General features: G+C 36.3%; 1 protein-coding gene and 1 long non-coding RNA gene across 2 annotated transcripts; one reads left to right on the top strand and one right to left on the bottom strand.

Annotated features, from left to right (window-relative positions):
* Positions 1 to 583: 583 nt before the first annotated feature.
* On the bottom strand, positions 584 to 4,868 carry LOC138104674 (uncharacterized). Its single transcript, XR_011148213.1, has 3 exons — positions 4,788 to 4,868; positions 3,474 to 3,827; positions 584 to 894 (listed from the first exon to the last, which is right to left on the bottom strand). It is a non-coding gene; the product is annotated as an uncharacterized lncRNA (long non-coding RNA).
* Positions 2,217 to 19,969, top strand: EPYC (epiphycan). The gene is made up of 6 exons (XM_069003910.1): positions 2,217 to 2,384; positions 12,494 to 12,647; positions 16,210 to 16,368; positions 16,972 to 17,174; positions 18,174 to 18,269; positions 19,799 to 19,969. The coding sequence occupies exons 1-6, from the start codon at positions 2,217 to 2,219 to the stop codon at positions 19,967 to 19,969; spliced, it is 951 nt and encodes a 316-aa protein (XP_068860011.1).
* Positions 19,970 to 20,464: the final 495 nt, after the last annotated feature.

The raw sequence follows: 20,464 nt of genomic DNA, 5'->3' as shown, positions 1-20,464 counted from the left end.
AATGCCACTGCCATTGGTCAGGGTCTAACACCACTCTGGTATTCTGAGTAACTCCATCCCATTTGAGACAGTGGAAGCTAAAGGTAAGTTTTGGCACTTCTCTCTTAGTTGAATTTTTATCGCTGGAAATACTAGTATTTGTTTTATTTTATCATGCTTAATACTGATTCAAAGCTTGCAGATTGTGGAGCCTATTTATTTTTCCCTAGATATGTCTTAGCTCCTTCCTGTGAGAGGTGTACATAATCTTCATCAAAATATTTGATCTTACAGCTACTGCAGATGCCAATGTTTCTGCAGTGCCTTCCAATATATTACATGAAAGGGAAATAAGAGACATGCAGACCGTACAAGTTAGTGCAGATACTATAGCCATGGGTAAACAATTTTTTTCCACAGATTTTGTTTTGTCTACATATATAAAAAATTTAATATTTATCAAGCCTTATACCCCTTAAAAATCTCTTATTTTTAGGCAACATGACATGAAAACAATTTTGCATAGTGAGCAAATTTTTATTTAAGAATTGTTTATTCAGAGGAAAAATTACACCACATATGTTAGTACCACATTTTGGGTTGATAGATGACACCCTTTATAGCTGAATTATCTGGGGTAAATGACATGGAAAGGAAAAGCAAGACCAAAACCAATTCTGTCAAAAATAGGCAGCAGAAAACATAAAGACAGACAAAAAAATGCAAATTCTAGCATACTTGCTTATTTCTGAGATTGATTGAATTTTTATTTTATTTTACATTATTTAATTTTTTAATAAAGCAGAATACTTTTAGAAATATTGAAAGCTAATACTGAAAGGTGAAATTCATCTAAGCTTTCTCAAAGAGAAGACCCAGTGACTCTAGCTTCTTCCAGCAGCAGCTGAAGTCTTTCTGAATAAAGAAAATGAGAGAAAAATGAACGCCTTGTTACTGACCATCCCCAGAGGAATTTCATATCCTCATGCTTAAACCAGCTTTATAAATGAAGCTTTTCATGAAGCTAAAATTCAGCTTGTTGCTCAGCACACACATTAAAAAAAGTCTCATGTATTTCTTATACTTAAAGTAGCTACAATTTTGAAATTAAATATTTAAGTGTGTGTATCATGGCATCCCATAAGGAGTACAATTTATTAGACTTATGCATTGCTTGTTATCATTGTGCTTTTGGTGAAATTAATGTGAGCTGTAGATAAGTAAAGGTGTAAGCAAAGAATGCTGAATAGAGCCTTGTGTCAGGCGTCTTATACGATAATAGCAAACGCACCCCTTACAAGGAAAAGGGAATGCATAAACACTAGTGCTCAAGCCTAGCATGAATTTTCTACCATTTCACAAAATTCTGGAACTTTAAAGGGGTGATAACTCAATTTTACCATTCTGTTTTCCAAGGAGAACAGGTGAATGTACTACACCACCATTTCTCACCACTTTAAAAGTGGTGTTGACTAAATAATGAAGGAATTCAGAGTACTGTCGTTACTGTCCACGGGGCTATGAAGGACACATATTATTTTTTATTTTGCTCCCAAGACCTTTGCAAAAGTATGGTCCAAATATGCCACACCAATTAAAGTTACATTCTGATAAAACAACTAGTGGGTGAAAAGTGTTTTGATTGTGCTCATCCAGAGACAACAGAGTTTCTAATGCTTTCTAATGGATTGGTGGGTTTTTTTGGTTTTGTTCAGTTTGGTTTTTTTTTAGTTTGGTTCAGTTTGGGGTTTATATAATGGAGGAGAAATATAATATTACATTGTTATACATTTCAAAAGATTATTTATTGTGATAAAAACAATTAATATAATAATTTACTTTTTCACTAGTTTCATAAAAGTTCATAACTAATGGTGCAACGAAAATAGGTGAAGTTGGATGAAAGGGGAAAAACACCATTCATACATTCTCATTGAGGTCGGTTTAATTTTACACCAATAAAATTCAACTTTTCTAAATTATATAAATATGAGAATGGCCAAAGCAGTGTGCAGAATTCTCAGGCCCAAGGACTCTTCATGAAGAAAACCAGACTAAACCACTGAGTGCCCATGAATAAATACTAATTATTCATCAGAAATATTGTGTTTTATATATATATATGTACTGTATTTGTGACATTAAATTGTCATACATTTCTTGTGAATACCAGATTACCTACAATCTGTCCATTTTGTTCTCTTTCAGAAAAAAAAAAAAAAAACAAAAAAAACAGAATGCAGACCTTTGTAAATGTTTTTCTGGGATTTTTTATCTTCGAGTTTGTTGGAGCTGCCCCTATCACTGATACCATAATTTATGATTCTGAGTTCTATAACATACCATTTGGAGAGCTGCCTCATCCATTTGCCTTTGATGAAAACAAGCAGTCTGATCAAGTAGAGGTAACTGGAACTTATTTATTCTGTCTTTCCAAAGTGCATAAATGCAGTAGCTACTGATCAGTTTCTCTTTGTCATGAAAACATTTATCAGACAAATCTACTCATGTGGTTTCTATTGCCTTTGCAGTTCATGTACTTTTTCCCTAACCTACAAACAAAGTCAAAATATATTCTGATTGTTTGGGGTTTTATTTGTGGAAATTTTTAAGAGTAGGTGAAAGGTACTCTGCTTTCCTCAGGTCTCCATGTTCCATAAATTCTGTTGGAGATTGTCATTGTGATTTATTTGTCTGTATGATGCATGGAGGCAGCTGAGACAGGACTTCCAGCATTTCCCATTAAATAAGGTTGTAAAATGCTGTTCCCTTAGGTTTATGTTCAGTACAACTATTTCAGGCCGTAAATGCTAATGTTTTCTCTTGCTGTTATAAAAGTGGCAGAAGGAAGAAAAAGAAAGGGAAAGCACCTGAATTTAAACACAGGAAAGTAAGAAAAATTACTGAAGAAAAACTGTTGAAATTCTAATACAATATGAGCTGGTAAGATATGTCACCTGCAGAAGGAAGGGACTCCTCTTGTTGACTTAAATGCTTCCTTCCTTTTCTACATTCCTTTATTTCTTTAAAATTATTAAAAGGTTACATTAATTTTATTCTTGCGCTCCTGATTAGACATCGGCACAACTTCCCTGAAGGTAATATAAGCACTCTGTGTTTCAGGATTGTGTGTGATAGAAGTTGAGTGAAAAATACAACATTTAAATAATATAGTCTTTTCATTTTTATACATAATGTTTAAGTGCTCTTTCACATAACAATACATAATTAATGAAAACACATTCCTTTGAAAGATTCATGATTACAACAGGAGGGATAGGAGCTAGTCTTTCATCAATGTGCGATAGAAATGGGATAACAGCTTTGAAATCAAAGGACATAGACAATTTAAGAATAAATATATCCCAAAACAGGAGAACTGAAGAGGTAAAAATAATCTCAAAGCTAGGGCTAAGATCAGAACGTTATAGTTTGTAGGAAATAAATTTTCAGTCTAAGAGGGACTGAGAAGAACTTTGCTCCAAAGAACTTACCTTGCCTTTGGCCTGTTTCCCTTGTGCCACTCTTGTGCTGTGCTTGATTTTGTTTGAGCTTGATTTCTTGATAAAGTCACTACCAATTTTAGTCGCTGTGCCCTTTCTATTTCACACTGATTAATAAATCACAGTTTCTGTCTCTCTTTGCTCTTAAAAATGAAGCATTTATCATTCTTGCAGAAATTACTTCCTTCCCAGAAATGGGAGAAGCTATTTTGAATGTGCCTCATCACTGAGTTTTTCTCATTCAAACAACAGATTTCTTACTAATGCAGTGAATGGTAGATGGGATTCTCCTGTGCTGTGCTTTCTCCAAAGCATGGTGTTATAGGACCAAACTTTCCCAAGTTTCTGAGTGAAAGATAAAGATAAAGCAAGGCTTTAGTGTTCTTTTCCAGCTGAAAGGAAATTCAGGATGACGGATTTTGCACCCAACAAGAGAAGATACAAGAGATCCCAACACAGGTTGGGATTTTTAAGAAAGCATGGAATAGGCAGAGTTCAGAAAGACTATTCATACTGTCTGGTAAACTTCTTTTCCAGAGCATTATTATCTTCCATTACTGAGCTCTTCAGATGGATTTCTTAAAATTCATCAGGTGAAGCTCATCCGTCACAGTAGTTGAACAGAATTTTGCTTTGCATATGGATGGACCTCCCTGTGTGAGCCATTTTTCATAGATGTTTAGCCAAAATCTTTTTTTTGCTTACATTCCTAATACCATGTACCACCCAAGAGAATCCTGAGCATTCCGTTCCCCATATCCCAGGAGATATGAGTGGTCAGGGCTGAAGAAATCAATCAAATTTTATAGACATGTCAGTGTACTGTTTGATAGGGCATGACATGCAATTTATATTTTAATCACTGAATAATATTGATGTCACTCAAGTTTTAAACAGAATATATTTGATTTCTTGATTGTGGTTATGACTTTCCTGTTTAAAATCTTTTATCATAACGATGTGAACAACACAAGTGGGTCTATGTGTAAAACTCAATATTTATTCAAGGTCACGGGTTAGTTTTTATTATGCATAGCTTACATGATGAGCAATACCACAGAGACCCAGACAAACAGCAGGCCTTCAACAGATCTGGCCTGTGTGCAGTAACTCTTTAAGACCTGAATTTCCCTTTAGAGAGCTCTGAATCATGTCTTTAGACTTCTGAAATAGTGGAGAAAAAATTAAAGTAGCATTTTCTGTTGTTGCTGTCATCAATTTAAGATTTTAAAATTCAGTTATGTGCAAAGATAAGTCATTCTGTTTAACACATTTTTAGACTCATTGGCAAAATGCAAACTTTACCATGGTTGTGCATCCAACTGATTTGCAGAAGGTCCAGGAGACTGACCAGTTCCAGTACCTCAGATGCATTTGGTGTGCTACTCCTGTTAATTTCAAAGTGAATTAACCAACTGAATTAACTCAAGGAGTTAAACTAAAGCACCTGTGCCAGCATGTCCTTTTCCGGACCCATTAGGTACTGTAATCACACATTCAATGTGTAATCACCAAAATGAGGAAAGACTTAAAGGTAATTAGAAAGGTATAGTTTCCACTCATTATGTCTGGTTAAAATTAGGCTTTGCATCCCAAGATCATGCTCCAAAACAAGTATGAATCATTCTCTTGGGATATGTATTGAGGTGGGTTGACCTTAGCTGGCTGCCAGATGACCATCAAAATGTTTTCTCACTCCCCCTTCTCAGAGACACAGGAGAAAAAATTAAGGTAAAAGACTTGTGAGTTGACATATAGGCAGTTTAATGAAGAAAAACAAAGGTTGCATGTAGAACAAAGGGAAAGAAAATGTTTGTTCTCTACTTCCCATCCGCTGGTGAGGGCCAGACACTTCCGGGGAAGTAGGACTTGAGTACATGTAGCAGGTGCTCCTGAAGACAAATACCTTGATAATAAAGCCCACCCCCTGCCCTCGCTGCCTTCTTTCTCTTGGCTTGTATTGCTGACCAGATGCCATATGGAATGTCCCTTTGCTCACCTTGGGTGACCTGTCCTGGCTGTGTCCCCTCCTGAGATCTTGGCCACCTCTGGCCTATTGGTGAGAGTGTAATATTGGAGAGACAGCCTTGGTGCTGTGCCAGCACTGCTTAGCAGTTGCCAAACACAGGTGTGTTATCAACGCCTTTGCAGCTAAAAACACGAAGCACAGCACTGAGGGGTACCATGGGGAAAGCTAATTCCATCCCAGCCTGACCCCATACACCTATGTTCCTCAAATAACTTTTGATGAATCCTAGACATCTGTTTCAGGCTTAGTACAAAACTTTTGTCTTAATACAGTTAACTAAGAGTGACTGGGTCCAAGTTCATGACTTTGTTACTTCTCATACTCTGGAAGTATTTTTTCTTGTGTAGTGTGTATACACACACACACTTCATTGTATTGAAAACATTTTTCTGAAAATGTTTCTAGATAATGGCTCTTGATATTCTTCCACTTGAAGTCTATTTTTGTTATAGATTCTAGAGCAATCTCAAGGTTGGGAAAGGTTACTTGGTGTATACATGGGATACATTTTTAATGCAAATATTTGCATGGGGAAAACAATTGTAGCTGTGAATTACTTGTGAGAATTGTATTGAATCCTCAATCAAAGCTATGTATTGTCATATATTAGGTGGATCAAATTGGCTACAAAATCTATGGTTTCTAAGATCCCAGGTTAGTGAGACACAGAAGACCTAGCTAAAGCTTTGCATCCAAATGGGAATTGCTATTGGAAAAACTTTAAGTAATATCACTCAGAAATAAAATGTGCATAGATACATTAAGATAGCAGAATCAACTCTTTCACAGAAAATGGCTAAAAAAAGGCAATATAAAAGAAAAGTCTATTATCAAGGAAAGAATTCCAAGGTGCTAAAGGAGAAAGATATTGCAAATAAATGTACTGTTAGTGTACAAGCTTTGTGTTGGATTTATCTTCTGAAACAGACAGTAACAACAGTATAAACATGAGCTGCTGTATCTTCCCTTTTCTTTACAATTCATTAGTATTTTGAATTCATTTTATATCATGATAGGGTCCAGAGGCCATAGTCAAGACTGAGTCTCCCAGCTGCTCTGAAAACATATACAAAGAGAGATTTCCTTCTTCAAAATGAATACAATCAAACCAGTCTCTCAAAGGAATTCTTGTGTGAGCTTCTCACTTTTTCCCTCTTTGAAACGAAAACTTTGTTTGGAAAATGTGTGAGAAAAACAAATTGTGGAGAGAGATTCTTATGTACATCAGCTACTAATGCCTAATAAAATGGCACTGCAATTTTATCATAGTATCTGTTAAACATAATCAGTCAGTTTTCCTTTAGGTAGGAAAAACTAAGTTAGAAAAATGAGAAGTGAAAATATAGGCCCATCAGAAAAATATTTTCATTGCTAAGATAGGTAATCAGTGAGGCTGAAAAGCAAAGGAGCACTTAATTAAGAATGGTTTGCCTAGCACTGAATAAACAGAAAAGCAAGGGAGTTAAATTAAATAAGACAGGTTGGTCTGGGTCTGCTTACACAAAATAAATAAGCTGTAAAGTAGGATCCACAAAATACTCAGAAAGAAGCAAAGCGAAAGTCTTGTATTTGATGCATTTGAGCCGATTAGCATTAGTTTGTTGAATTTGAATCAAACTAATAACAGGATATTCAGGTGCCTGCACAAAGCTCAGAACTTAAGTTTGAGACATTTGCTCGTGTCTGTGTGCATACACACACGAAGAGGGGTCATACTTGAAGAAGAGCTCACTCTTGCCATTCTGCAGCGTTGAGAGAGGCTCACACTGCTGTTCATATCATTGTGGTAGGTATAAAATAAGAGACTTCTAAGTGGGTATACAATGACTTTTCAGAACATGACATATACATTTTTAAAAAACCCTTTTAATTAGTACAAGTAGTGTACAATTCAGCCACAGAGTTGATAAGAGAATCAAATTTATCAGTTGAAGCTTTATCCTCAAATAGGAAGTTTTCTACTTTTTCAGAAAGTCTTTGACTACAGCTCTTATTATTCACTTTTCTGAAATGACTAACAAATCTATTTCTTTTTAAGATAGAACAGTAGGAGAAAAAAAGTCTTTAAATGCAAAATTCAAGAAGAAACCAGTACAAGCTACTTTTGGAAAGGAAAACAAACCTCCCTGCCTGTGACAAGGGGGTTGGAAATAGATGATCTTTATGGTTCCATCCAACCCAAACCATCCTGTGATTCTATGAATAACTTCTACTATAATTAGACATATCCTTGTAAGCCTTTGGTAGCTTCAGAACAGCTATGGGGGAAACTAGTTCCTTTTGATGGGTCAGTGTGTGGAACAGCTGTCCCTTCTAGTTTCTAATGTCTCTTTATAAGTTCTGAATTTTCATCTATGTTTTAAGTGTATTTTTTTGCAGTTAAAGAAACATTGAAACAGAACACACTTCATATTCTCCTGTGGATTTAAACTCATCATATGTAATACATCAGTTTTGATCCTAAAAGGTGTAGACATATAACACATAAAATAAATTCCTGAGCCTTTTCTAGTCTTTTGTTTGTCTTGCCTCCTTTTCTGTCAGTGGTGAGAGACAGATACCTAAACAGCCCACCCTAAAAGGAATTTCTGTAGCCAGTGTCTGGAGCTGCTTTTCAGAAGTTTTGTGTCATTCTGTACTGACTGTGAAGAGATGCTAATATAAACTAAGTGCCCAGCCTATGGATGGCAAGTTACAAGTTGGATTTTACCAATTGCTTTTTATCACTTTCTGATGTGTTCCAATATCTGAATTCTTGACCTTTGTAACTTCCAGGTCTGAAAGTGCCTCTGAATTGACCAGCCACTCTAAACAATTTCATTAGAAAATGGAGTCACATTGGATAAATACAAGATGGGGAAAGAAATAGATACTTCATGCAATCTCAGGAAAGATATCACTGTTCTTTGGTGTGCTCTGACACTATCTGCACTGGTATTCTCTAAATCTCTTGATTGATTCCAAAGACAGAATAGGGTAACTATTAACCATATAGTTAGATGTCTAAAGATAGGTGACGTGATACCCCTTCAGTTTTTTTCTTATGCCATGTATTAAAACTGTCTTGGACAGCAGATTATTATTTGAAGACTTGCAGCTATTGGCAAAGAGAAACATACTTTATTATATTTCTCTACAATGTTCTTCCTGCTTTGTGATTTTCCATAAAGCATATTTCTTAAAGTAGCAAATGAAATACAAGCCCACTCCCTGCCTAATTCCAGGCTCCCTTGTCCCTCCAAAAAACCCTATGGAAAATAATGCCATTAAGTGATATACAATCATTTATATTTCAAATTTATTTTGTTTTTAGTAAAGTCCATGTTGCCAAAAATAAACAAACATCTGGAAGATGAGGGATCATTCTGTACAGTATATAGTCCAAGAAACATCTTTGTCTTGTTACAGTCTTGCATGATTTATCAAACATGTAAAAGCTGCATGGATCAGATGACCAATAATGGGAAACAGACTTTTACCTTTAGGTCACTGGTTCATGTCCACGTTATGTACAGCAAGAAAATACTGCTCATGCTCTGGGTCTGGTATGTAAAACACATGTCAGTGAACTTCTACTCTGCTACCAGTATAAAAATGGCAACATCATTAAGCTGACATCAATAATTTTTATTTTCTTATGACACTCACAACTGCAGGAGACTGAATGGATAAAGCTAACTACTTGGAACAGTTTCCCTAAACCCTGGATTTAGTGCATTTGCAAGGAAGCTGCTGGGAGACTTTCAACTGTGCATCTACAAATTTAGAAAACATCCTACAGTAAGAGAGAGATCACAGTCTAGAAACAGAAGTACTAGAGGTTAACACCTCTGCTTTGGTACCCAACAGCTACAGTGATTAATCAACTAAGAACCCCCAGAGAGCATAAAGTAAATCACAAATCCCAAGAGAGTAAGTTCCATAAAGTATGTCCCCAAATATGGACGAAAAAGTCCACCTTGAAAATACTCTTCTCCAGAATATTATTTTCAGTAGAACAAAAGTTGCATATAAAGTCATTAACAGGTCTCAAAATCTCTGGATTCAATTCCAAAGTTCAGAAGAGGTACTCTTATCTGATTTCCACAAAACTGGTGAAGAAGTAGACAGCATGTGCAAGATTTTTAGTGCTGTCCTAACCTGGGTCAATAAAAGTCTGGAATGCATCTCTCCCTCTAGGCTTCCTCCATTCAGAGAACAGCTGTCCCATTTCCTTTGTTCCCAAAGTCTTCTTTTGATTTGTCCCCAAGTCCATTCCTGGTTAAGCTGTCTACTCTCAGTGCTGCAGATGGTAACATTGTGTGTGTTTGTCTGCACAAAATGACAAGGTACATCCTTACTCTTACTTACATCAACTCAAGTTATTCAGTCATAGTTCAGCTGAAGGTCATCTTGCTCATTTGATTATCTTGCATTTTGTGAGGTTATGACCTTGGTAACTGTATTGGGTCACTTTTTATCCATCAACTCTAATTATTAATAGTATCTGTGGCTTTTTAGAATACAAAAAAAGAATATACAGGAAACCTAAATTGTTCTTAGTCAAAATCTGAGCCTGTGTAGTTCAGAGTGCTTACTGGTTTTTTATTGCTCCCATGTTCTCTGTCTTCAGTGAAACTGATACAAAATATTTGAATCTATTGCCATTATATAATATAAACCAAATTATTTTTGTACAGAAAATTAGATTTTAGGTTGTTATTTAGATGTTCTAAGGCAGTCCAGGATCACAATGCTTAATACTGCTTGTAATGATCTATAGCTGCGCTGCAAGATCTAGGTAGCCTATTATGAGTTGTAAAGTGGTTTTTTTCCAAAATTTTCACAGATCATAGAATCATAGAATTTTCTGGGTTAGAAGGGACCAAGATCTTCTACTTCCAACCCCCCTGCCATGGGCAGGGACACTCAACTAGCCCGGGTTGCTCAAAGCCCCATCTATCCTTTCCTTGAGCAAGGGAATCCATAACTTCTCTGGGCAACCATTTTCAATCCCTCACCACCCTCACAGAAAATAATTTAATAATATATAAAAGTTTCAGCTTCAAGCCATTCCCCCTTGTCCTATCACTACATGTCCTTCTAGAAAGTCTCTCTCCAGCTTTCTTGTAGGTCCCCTTCAGGTACTGAAAAGCTACTACAAGGTCTTCCCAGAGCCTTCTTTTCTCTGGGCTGAACAACCCCAACTCTCTCAGTCTTCACCTTCTTGGCCCTGCTGTGGACTTGCTCCCACAGGCCCATGTCTTCCTTGTGATGGAGACCCCAGAGCTGGATGCAGTACTGCAGGTGGAGTCTCATGAGAACAGAGTAGAGGGGCAGAATCACATCTCTTGAGCTGCTGGTTACATATGAAATATATATACACATACAGAGAGATTCAAAGAGGGATCAAATACAGCAAAAGCTTTGCCACTTCTTGGAATCCAGATGTCAGGTGTTTTAGTTCCTTTAACTTCTATAGTCTACATACAAAATCAAATTTTAAAAATTCTAACCATTAGGCTAGTCTAAATGCAATTACTTTTTAACTGTCTTTTACAATCAGAATTTATGACCGCTACTGTGATGGATGTCAACAACTTGCTCTCCATAAAGACAGTAAAGACAGCAGTAGCTGTGGTATGGTCTCAAAAAAGGAGATGCTTGGTCAGGTGAAAGACTCAGGATTCAATAGTTTTATGGTGGTGTTGTGCTAGAAAGCTGCAGTGGACGAAAACTGAAGCAGAATTTTGAGCTTTGGTGCCTTTGCACTTGGAATAATGATACTGTGACAAAATTCCTATATTTGGCTGTGCCTTAGAAAAAGATAAGGAGTGCTAACTGCAGTGCAGGGGTGCAGCACCACAGGATTAGATACATCAAATTTTCAACAGAACCTCAGCTGTGCAAAGCCCTATAAGGACACTAATTAATTGTCTTGGATTTAAAGAATAAAGATCACATTTTCAAAAGGGGCTTAGTGCAGCCAAACAATATTATTACACATGGGGAAATGAAGATACAGAGGGAAAGTAACTTGCAAAGGTCACACAACTATGTCTGGGTAATTACAGAAAACAACTCTGTCTCTTTGCTAACACAGACCCCTCTGCAACAAGCTTGGCAAGTCTGCAATACTCTTTTTATGAACAGTGATATGATACAAGAGAATTGCTACATCTTAATTTTTATCCTAAATTGTCATATAGGAAAATCAACAGAATGCGTTTTTAGAATTAAAGTTAACCTGACAAAATTTACTGGTTTGACTAATTATGTTGAGTGAATGACAAAAAAAAAAAAGTTTTCTATGTCCATGCAAAGATCTTCCAAATTTTATAAGTGTTTTAAAATCTAGATTTTATCCAATATTTTTATATAAATCAATTTTTTCATACCACATAATACAGGTACTAATAAATGAAGCTAACCAGAGTCTTTTGGTATTCAGATATAGGGGAAAAAAAAGACAAAAAACCCACCAACATATTATCAAGTAATATGTGAAGTCAGAATTCAGAATTCATTAATAATATTTTTAAATGATGTTAGTGTTCTAAGCAGAGCCTCTACAGCTATATTGGATTTGGATTTATGATGGTACAACTTACAATTTTATGGTAAATGACTTGCACCTTTTTGATATTTCACAGCAAATTTTCATTTGTCACACACAGTTTATCAATTTTTATCACAAATATAATTTATCTTTAAATAAATATGAAAAGGTAATTTTGCTAGTATATATTCTCCGTAATTAAGTATATGCATGTGTGAATACATAAAAAACATTCAAAACACTGGGATAAAAAGTGAATAAGTATGTTGGATTTTCATGAATTTTTTATATATCATCAGAATTCATTATAGTTCCTGGATAAAATGAAGCTCAAGCACTAAACCTCAGAAAATATGTGACCTCTAGTGGGAGAATATTAATAACTGGAAAAGAAACAGCTTCCAAGGGAAGTAAACAGTAACATTTCCTTTTAATTTTCCCTAGACAGAGATTGGGACAGAACTACCTTCTGTAATTCAGGAGAGTTATTCTTCTGCACCATTGACAGAAGAAACTGAGGATGAAGCATCAACGCCAAAATTAATTGACGGGTCTTCAGCACAGGGGTCAGGGGTTCTTGGACCCCCGACTCAAGATGGTTAGTAGGAAAGAGAAATGAGGTTTTTGTGTGTAGCTTTGGTTTGGAGCAAGCCCACTTTATTTTCTTTTTTACTGAAGATGAAGTACATAAATTCTATACTTCTCTTACTGAAGAAATATATAACATGCCTATCTTGCATGCTCCAAAGTCAGATAGGTGTCTAGTCAAGAGGTTTCCATACTATGTCACTATGAAAACAACTGTGCCAGTGAAGATTTACAACTTAAAAATTTGCTGATAGTTGGCAAATGCTACCAGTACTTGTTTTTTTGTCTTAGATTTCAATATCATTATCAACTGTCTTTATTTATAATGATTTGCTACATGTTTTTTATAAATGTTTTCATACAAAGTGTAGTTAAAATGTTGAAGAATTTTTGACCATGAAAACCTATAGACTGAAAAACTTAAGGAAAGGGAGATGCTTAGAACTTTTGAGTAAATAAGATTTTCAGTTCTGACTACCTATAGTGAAATAAGAACTTTATAAATCTTGCAGGGGAATTAAAATTGCAAAACATAATCTGTCCCTCTCCCCCACAAACTTTGCAATGCTAATTATTGGCATTTGTCAGAAGCTCCTCTAAATTCTAGTAGGTAAAACTCACTAGAGTTATCCATTGCTGTGAGGGATCTTTGTGTTGTATGGTGATCAACATATGGTAGCAGGAAAATCCTACTTTTTACTATGCCTAACACTACAGCTGAGTGCCATAGAAGAAAAATGAAAAAAAAAAAAACTGCAAACATAAACCCCAGAGTTCCTGCTTCCAAAATTGTGTATTCAGTGAAATTAATAATTCATAATCTTATTTTGGTACATACAACAAGTGAGCCTGACCAGGAAAAAAAAAAACACTGTCAAAACAAACAAAAATGGAATGAGAACTTCCCAGCAGATTTCAGAAAAAAGAAAAAGAAAGACCTATACATACATTTTTTTCAATTTTGAAAACTAAGAGATATTACAATATATCCTGTAAATATTATATTTGGTGAATTCTGTATCGATCAACATTTTGAGTACTGCATGCAAATCAAGTAGTGCATCAACTAAAGAAATGCTCAAGACAGTAACATGTAAAATCAAATTTCTCGTGTCTTCCATTTTCTAGCAATACATTTTCCTGTCAGACATTGCTGCTGTTGGCCTGGTACTGAATAGAAGACTACAAGGATCAGTAACATTAAGACAAGCTCATTTTTCTTGTTGATATCTTTTTGAATCCTTCCCCTACCTCTGCATTTTTTCAGTGTCCACCAGACATAAGTGACAAATACCACTCCTCTAAGACCAAAAATAGGACAGGGTGAAACCCTTTCCCAGTACTATGGTACTATATTGCAATATTATGACAAAATATCAGCCATCCTTAACTCTAAATTCATCTAGGCCTAGATTTTCTGGAATAGTTCAAAGTGTGGATATTTTTTCGTGTCAGGCTTGCTCTCTGTAACCAATTAAATCTGTCCTGTGCAGAAAATCAGGGAAAGCATGAAAAGGTTCTTATCTCCCCAGAAATTGCATTCCTGGATGTCCAAGTAGATATTATCACATAAAAATAAAAAGAGTACTCTGGTTACTGATTCTTTAATCTTGTCTCAAAAGGCACCTCAATTACCCACAGGTAATTGAGGCAGATTAAGAAGGCACATCTCTCATGTAGCCACATCTGATCTGGAGAAAAAACTAATCTGCAATAAAAAATGTTCATATTCTTGAATTATCCTACTATTCTATAAGTAATGAGAGCAAACAACCTCATCTGCTACAAGAAGGAGGAAAACGTAACAGAAAAGTATTTCTGTGGGATTAAAAGCTGATAAACAGATATGATTTATACTCATAATCAAGGAAAAGATGTATCAAAAAACTCAATGTCACAAGTATTATGATCCCGCTATTAAAACTGTTAGAGAGATGCCTCTCCCTGAATTAAGGTGCAAACGAGACCATATGCCAAAGTCAATAGGATGAATTTTATTTAATAGTAAATGATGTGAGGGGGAGAGAGAGAGAGAGAGGGATAGAAAGAAATATAAAAAAGGAGGGCAGGGGAGAGAAAGAGAGTAACAAGAGAGATAGATTAAGTAGAAAATATCACCACTCCATGGATCCTGATGGCATCCCATTGATCCTCATTTTCTGGTCTCCTTGGTAGTGAGGGCGCCAGAAAACAGAGTTCAGTGGGTTAATATACATTAGGGCCAGGAGGGAATGCCCCGGTAGCTCTCCTTGGGGGATGACAAGTTTGACACAGGCTCTTGCAGCAGACTCTGGATCTGTTGCAACCCTTTGCATCATGTGCAGACTTGTGGTACAGGGCCTCAGGAATGAGTCTGGGGGCACTCTGGGGGTCTTTGATGGATTATGAAACCCCCTCAGCCACCTCTTAAGTGAATGCCCCATGGATGTGGCCTTCCCAGGGTGGGGAGGGGTATACAGCTGAGCCAGTTTGTGTAAGGGAGGATGGGTGTTCATTGCCTCTGATCAGAGGTTACACCATACACCCAAAAACTCTCCTCCTCCTGCTGTGGTTAGGGGGTTGCTTGTGCCTCCCCAAACCCAGCCAGAGTTTATTTTCAGGACAGCTGCTGGGTTTTGGCTTTCTTGTGGATACATTCTCCCTCAGCCTTGTTTATTTCTCCCCATACCTGAGATAATTGAATAGTGTCACCTTTATCTTATCTCAAGTTTCCTTAGGTGGTTCAGCTCACAGACCAAAGTTCCAGTCAGGAGGCGCCTTCAGGGAGAGGTGGGCTTTGGTGGTCAAAGCTTCTTTATACACTTTTGCCATAATGGCAAAAAGTACTTCATAACAATGTTTAAGACGTTACCTATAACATTTCAGTCTTTCACAAGTCTCACCAAATTTGAACAGTGCTATGAAAAAAAAACCCCTTTTAGCTTCATGGTATTCATGCAGTTTTATGGCTGATATCATATGACTTCATTTTTCATTTTCACAAACTTCTAGTGGCAACCAAATGTTTTAACATGGTCTCCAAGTTACCTTAGCTCAGACTCATATCGAAAAAATTGTCATGATGTAGAATTCCTGTATCTGAAAATGTAATCAAACAACATGCAAACGAAACACAGGTTCTTCTCCACAGCTCCATAGGAAATTACTAATTTCATTACAAAACAGTCAGAAGTAAAATTTACAGAACAAAATAGGAATTACAACAAGTTTCATTCATCAGCTATTATTCCTCTATCTAGATAGAAGTATATGCCTGCTAGCTTACAGGGCAATCAACTTTTGGCTGGTTGCTGTCACCAAATATTCTATTATAGTCTGAGAAACACTATATTAGAACAAGTTAATTGTTCTTCTAGGCATAGGGAGAAAAATAACTTCATTTTTAAAAGAATTTAATCATTTTTTTGTTGTAATTATATGCTTTGGTGATCAAAGCAGAATGGGAAGTGAACTTTACCATAGACAAAATATGATCACTAGGTACTTATGTGAGCATTTCATTGTAATAATTTATATAAAATTTTTATAAATTTCCATTCTAACAAAGTGTTTTCTCTTAAATTTCTTGATAGGTCTTCCCACTTGCCTTTTGTGTACATGCCTAGGAACCACAGTCTACTGTGATGATCGTGAGCTTGATGCTGTTCCACCATTGCCTAAGAAAACCACATATTTCTATTCACGCTACAACAGAATCAGGAAGATCAGCAGAAATGACTTTGCTAACTTAAGTATGGATAGCAGTATTATAGCAATTAACTTTAATTTTGTTTATTTCTGGCTCATATCAAGCTAAAACATAATGATATATTTTATATAATGTTTAATGATGGTAAATTTTACATATAAATGTGCATGCATTTTGCTGCTTTGGAGTAGAAAGGTCAATACATTAGATGCAGATTCTCTGCCAAATTTTTGAGTTATAAATAACAATGATAATTGATCTTTTTGCTGTTACTTGCAATCATCTTTAGAAAGGTAATAAAAACCCCCAAATATTCAATTTAATTTTGGGGTTTTTTTTAATTGGAAAAAGTGCTTAAGTGTATTTTATAAAGAAGCCAATATATCAAATTTCTTAGATATAGGAAAATGTTGGAATAAAGAAATGTGGAACAAGGTAGTAGAGAATATGTTTGTTTCCCTTTAAGTGTTTGTTACCCTTTTTCAAAAGGTAATAATTGAAAAGATTCCCAAAACACACAGAAATCTTAAAACTCTGAACTTTGAAGTCTTCCACTGAAATGTATACCAAGAATGACAAAGGCACGGGTTTTTTTAAATATCACTAAATACATTCTCATGTCTGTTATATCTCATTTCTCTGTCAGACCATTTAAAGAGGATTGATTTGACTGCAAACTTTATATCCGAGATCCACAAGGATGCCTTCCGAAGATTGCCCCAACTTCAGGAGTTGATGCTCCGTGACAATAGGATAAGGCAACTCCCTGAGTTGCCATCTACCTTAACGTTCATTGATGTTAGTAAGAACAGGCTTGGTCGCAGAGGGATACCAAATGAGGCATTTAAAGTAAGTTTGAGTGTGATGGGAAATCTTTTCTTCCCCCCCCCAGAGGATGTGGATAGAAGTGCAGCCTATTCTCATAAGAGAGATGCTCCAGTCCCCTAATCATCTTTGTAGCCCTCCACTGGGCCTGCTCCAGGATGTCTCTCTCTTGTCCTGAGGAGCCCGGAACTGGACACAGCACTCCAGATGTTCCTCACCAGCACTGAGCAGAGGGGCAGGATCACCTCCCTTGACCTGCTGGCTTCCTAATGAACCCCAAGATCTCACTGGCCTTCTTGGCCACAAGGGCACTGGTGGCTCATGGACAGCTTGTTGTCTACCAGGACCCCCAGGTCCTTCTCTGCAGAGCTGTTTTCTAGCAGGTCAGCCCCCAGCCTATACTGCTGTGTGGGGTTATTCTTTACCAGGTGCAGGACCCTGCATTTGCCTTTGTTGAATTTCAGATGGTTCATCTCTGCCAATCTCTCCAGCCTGTTGGGATCCTTCTGGAGGGCTGCACAGCCCTCTGGGTACTGGCAACTCCTCCCAGCTTTGTGTCATCAGTGAACTTGCTGAGGAAGCATCTGTCCCTCCATCCAAGTCATTGATGAACATGTTAAATGGGCCCAGTACTGAACCTCAGTGGACAGTGTTTGTGGCAGACCTCCCACTAGACCCCATGCCATTGATTATGTCCTTCTGGGATCTGCTGTTCAGTCAGTTCTCAATCCACCTCACTGTCCACTCTTCCAGTCCACACTTCCTGATTTTGCTATAGAATATACTATGACAGAAAGAGTTGAAAGCCTTGCTGAAGTCAAGGTAGACAATATTCAGTGTTAGTCCTCATCCATTCTGGTAGTTGTTTCATTTTAGAAGGCAATCAGGTTGGACAAGCCTGATTTACCTTTATGAATCCATGCTGGCTACCCTACTGATCACCTTCTTGTCATCCCTGCATATCGAGATGGCTTTTTCAAATACGTCTGTCATTTCCCCCTGCTTTTTTCCATCTTCCTCTAGAATCTGGATGAACTGCAGCACCTTTATATCACTGACAATAACTTGGATCATATTCCATTGCCACTCCCTGAAAGCCTCCAAGCTCTTCATCTTCAGGTAGGCTACAAAAGAAATGGCTCCTTACATCATGTTCAAATAGCATGCACAACTGGGAAGGGCAACCATTTGTCTTGTAGTTCCTTCTCTTTCTCCAAAAATGTTCTTGCTAAACAAGCTATGGGAAGCATAAAATTAACTAGTGAATGCAACCTTTCAAAGAGGTAAAATTTAGCTCAGCTAAGCATTAATTTTCAAAATTTTTAATACAATATTTTCCAAAAAATCAAATTCTAGAATTATTATTAGTACAAGTTAAAGTTATGTTCACAGCTGTCAAGAGCAACATTAGTCTAAGAGACTTACCGAAGTGTCTAAGAGAATAATGACAAATCCTTTACACCGCTCATATAAATCTTCCAACAGAAATACTTTTGAATACCATGGGGAAGTTATTTTACATATTTATTTGTATCTATACTCAGTGCATTTCATTCTTTTAATAAAGGCAATTCCCAGCTACCATTTTTTAGTCAAATTTTTCCATTTGACTGTGTTAGAACATCCTGTCCATCACCCTTCTGTAATCCTTTTTTTCTCTATTGCCTTTTATCATAGTTTCTCTCTGAATTCTTCCTTTCAGCCTTTTCCAGGTCTGCTTCTTTCCCTTTATCTCCTCTTATAACTATTTACATTTTTGTTTATCAGATATTTTTATTTATTGTATCATACAGAAAAAACCTTTCAGTAAGCAATGTACCTCACTTCATTTAACCTCTGTCTTTCAATAAGTAAATTTATAGAAACTGCCTACTAGCTGACTTGTTTTTTCACCTGTTTGTGACTGTAAATTAAATATTCAGTGCCGTGTGCTACAGAAAAAAGTTAGTGAGCTGGACTTTTTCCACACCAATTTCTGACTAGCAAAGGAATGGAGAAGTGAAGAATTTTCAGACGGCCCTCATTTTAGGTGATGAGCTTTTTAGTCCCAGTTTCCTGACAATATTGTATTCCAGCATTTCATTGTTGAGAATAGTTCATTTCAAGAACAGAAGTTCAGAGAATATAAGGCATATAAGAGGAATTTAAATCAAAGGAATAGAACTGAAAGCATTCTGTTTTCCCAGTATACATACAGATGTGAGTTAAACTAATGTGAGAGGGCCTGGGGGAGAGAAGTTTTCATAGATCAAATTACAGATTTGTGCCTTTGCAGGTTGAGGTACATTAAGATGTCAGGATGATAATTATGTTTCTATGATTTTTAGACTGGCCTATCCTGGTTCAAATTTGTCTTAATAAGGCTCTTCAATATAATCTGGAAATGAAAGTGCTCTATATTTCTACCAGGCTCCTCCTTCAAAGCCTGTCTCTGCTACATGGTTTGAGTTACTTAGCTTTGAAACTTTGCACTGACCAAGAAATTTTCCCCTGCTTGGAAGATTTCTCTGTTGATGACTTGCTGCCACAATCTGGGCCCTTGAGTTCAAACAAGTATCTCTCTAGACACTGAAAATACATCCATAAATGGTTTTACTTTCAGGCAATTATTCTGATAGCTTTGCTTTTGTTTGCTTGTTTTCTTTTAGAACAACAACATTCAAGAGATGCATGAAGATACTTTCTGCAAAATGAGAGATTTTACTTATGTACGTAGGGCTCTCGAAGACATCAGACTGGATGGTAATCCCATCAACCTGAGCAAAACACCTTATGCATACATGTGTCTACCCCGTTTGCCAGTTGGTAACCTCATCTAAGCTTTGACAGCAGCCAAGACTGTCATATGCTATTAGAATGTCTAAAGACAAATCATTAACTCACTGCTCCATTAACCAAGATGAATTTTTACAAATATCATTAAATTGGGAAATATTTCCATTAATATTGGAATTGATTACTGAGATACCAAGATTATGAAATGCTAAAAGACAAATCCATTATCTACCCTACTGCAAGTTATTTAGCAATATCAAGAAAAATCTTTTACTACAAAAACAAGGAAAATACCAATTTTTTTGCTGAATTGTTCAGATCAATGTATGAATTCTAAATTTAAATAATTTTATATATTAAAGTCTAACTATTACATGGTTAATAAAGGAATAAAAGTAAAATATGTGTACACACTTGATTATTTTTTGGCTTTTATTTTAATTAAATATTTTTCGCTCAGAGGCACATCCATTTTTCTACTTCTTTCCTTGAAGGTCCTTTCATTTTGGAAAAGTGCTAGCAATATTCAAAACAACAAG

Source organism: Aphelocoma coerulescens, chromosome 1A (assembly GCF_041296385.1).
Source record: "Aphelocoma coerulescens isolate FSJ_1873_10779 chromosome 1A, UR_Acoe_1.0, whole genome shotgun sequence".
Taxonomy (NCBI): Eukaryota; Metazoa; Chordata; class Aves; order Passeriformes; family Corvidae; genus Aphelocoma; species Aphelocoma coerulescens.
This window is presented reverse-complemented; position numbering and strand designations above follow the sequence as displayed.

Bases quoted from the DNA above. Each gene is read 5' to 3' on its own strand.
- EPYC (XM_069003910.1), top strand. From the start codon at position 2,217: ATGCAGACCTTTGTAAATGTTTTTCTGGGATTTTTTATCTTCGAGTTT. The intron at 17,175-18,173 runs GTAAGTTTGAGT...ATCTTCCTCTAG, and splicing joins TACCAAATGAGGCATTTAAA to AATCTGGATGAACTGCAGCA. The intron at 18,270-19,798 runs GTAGGCTACAAA...GTTTTCTTTTAG, and splicing joins TCCAAGCTCTTCATCTTCAG to AACAACAACATTCAAGAGAT.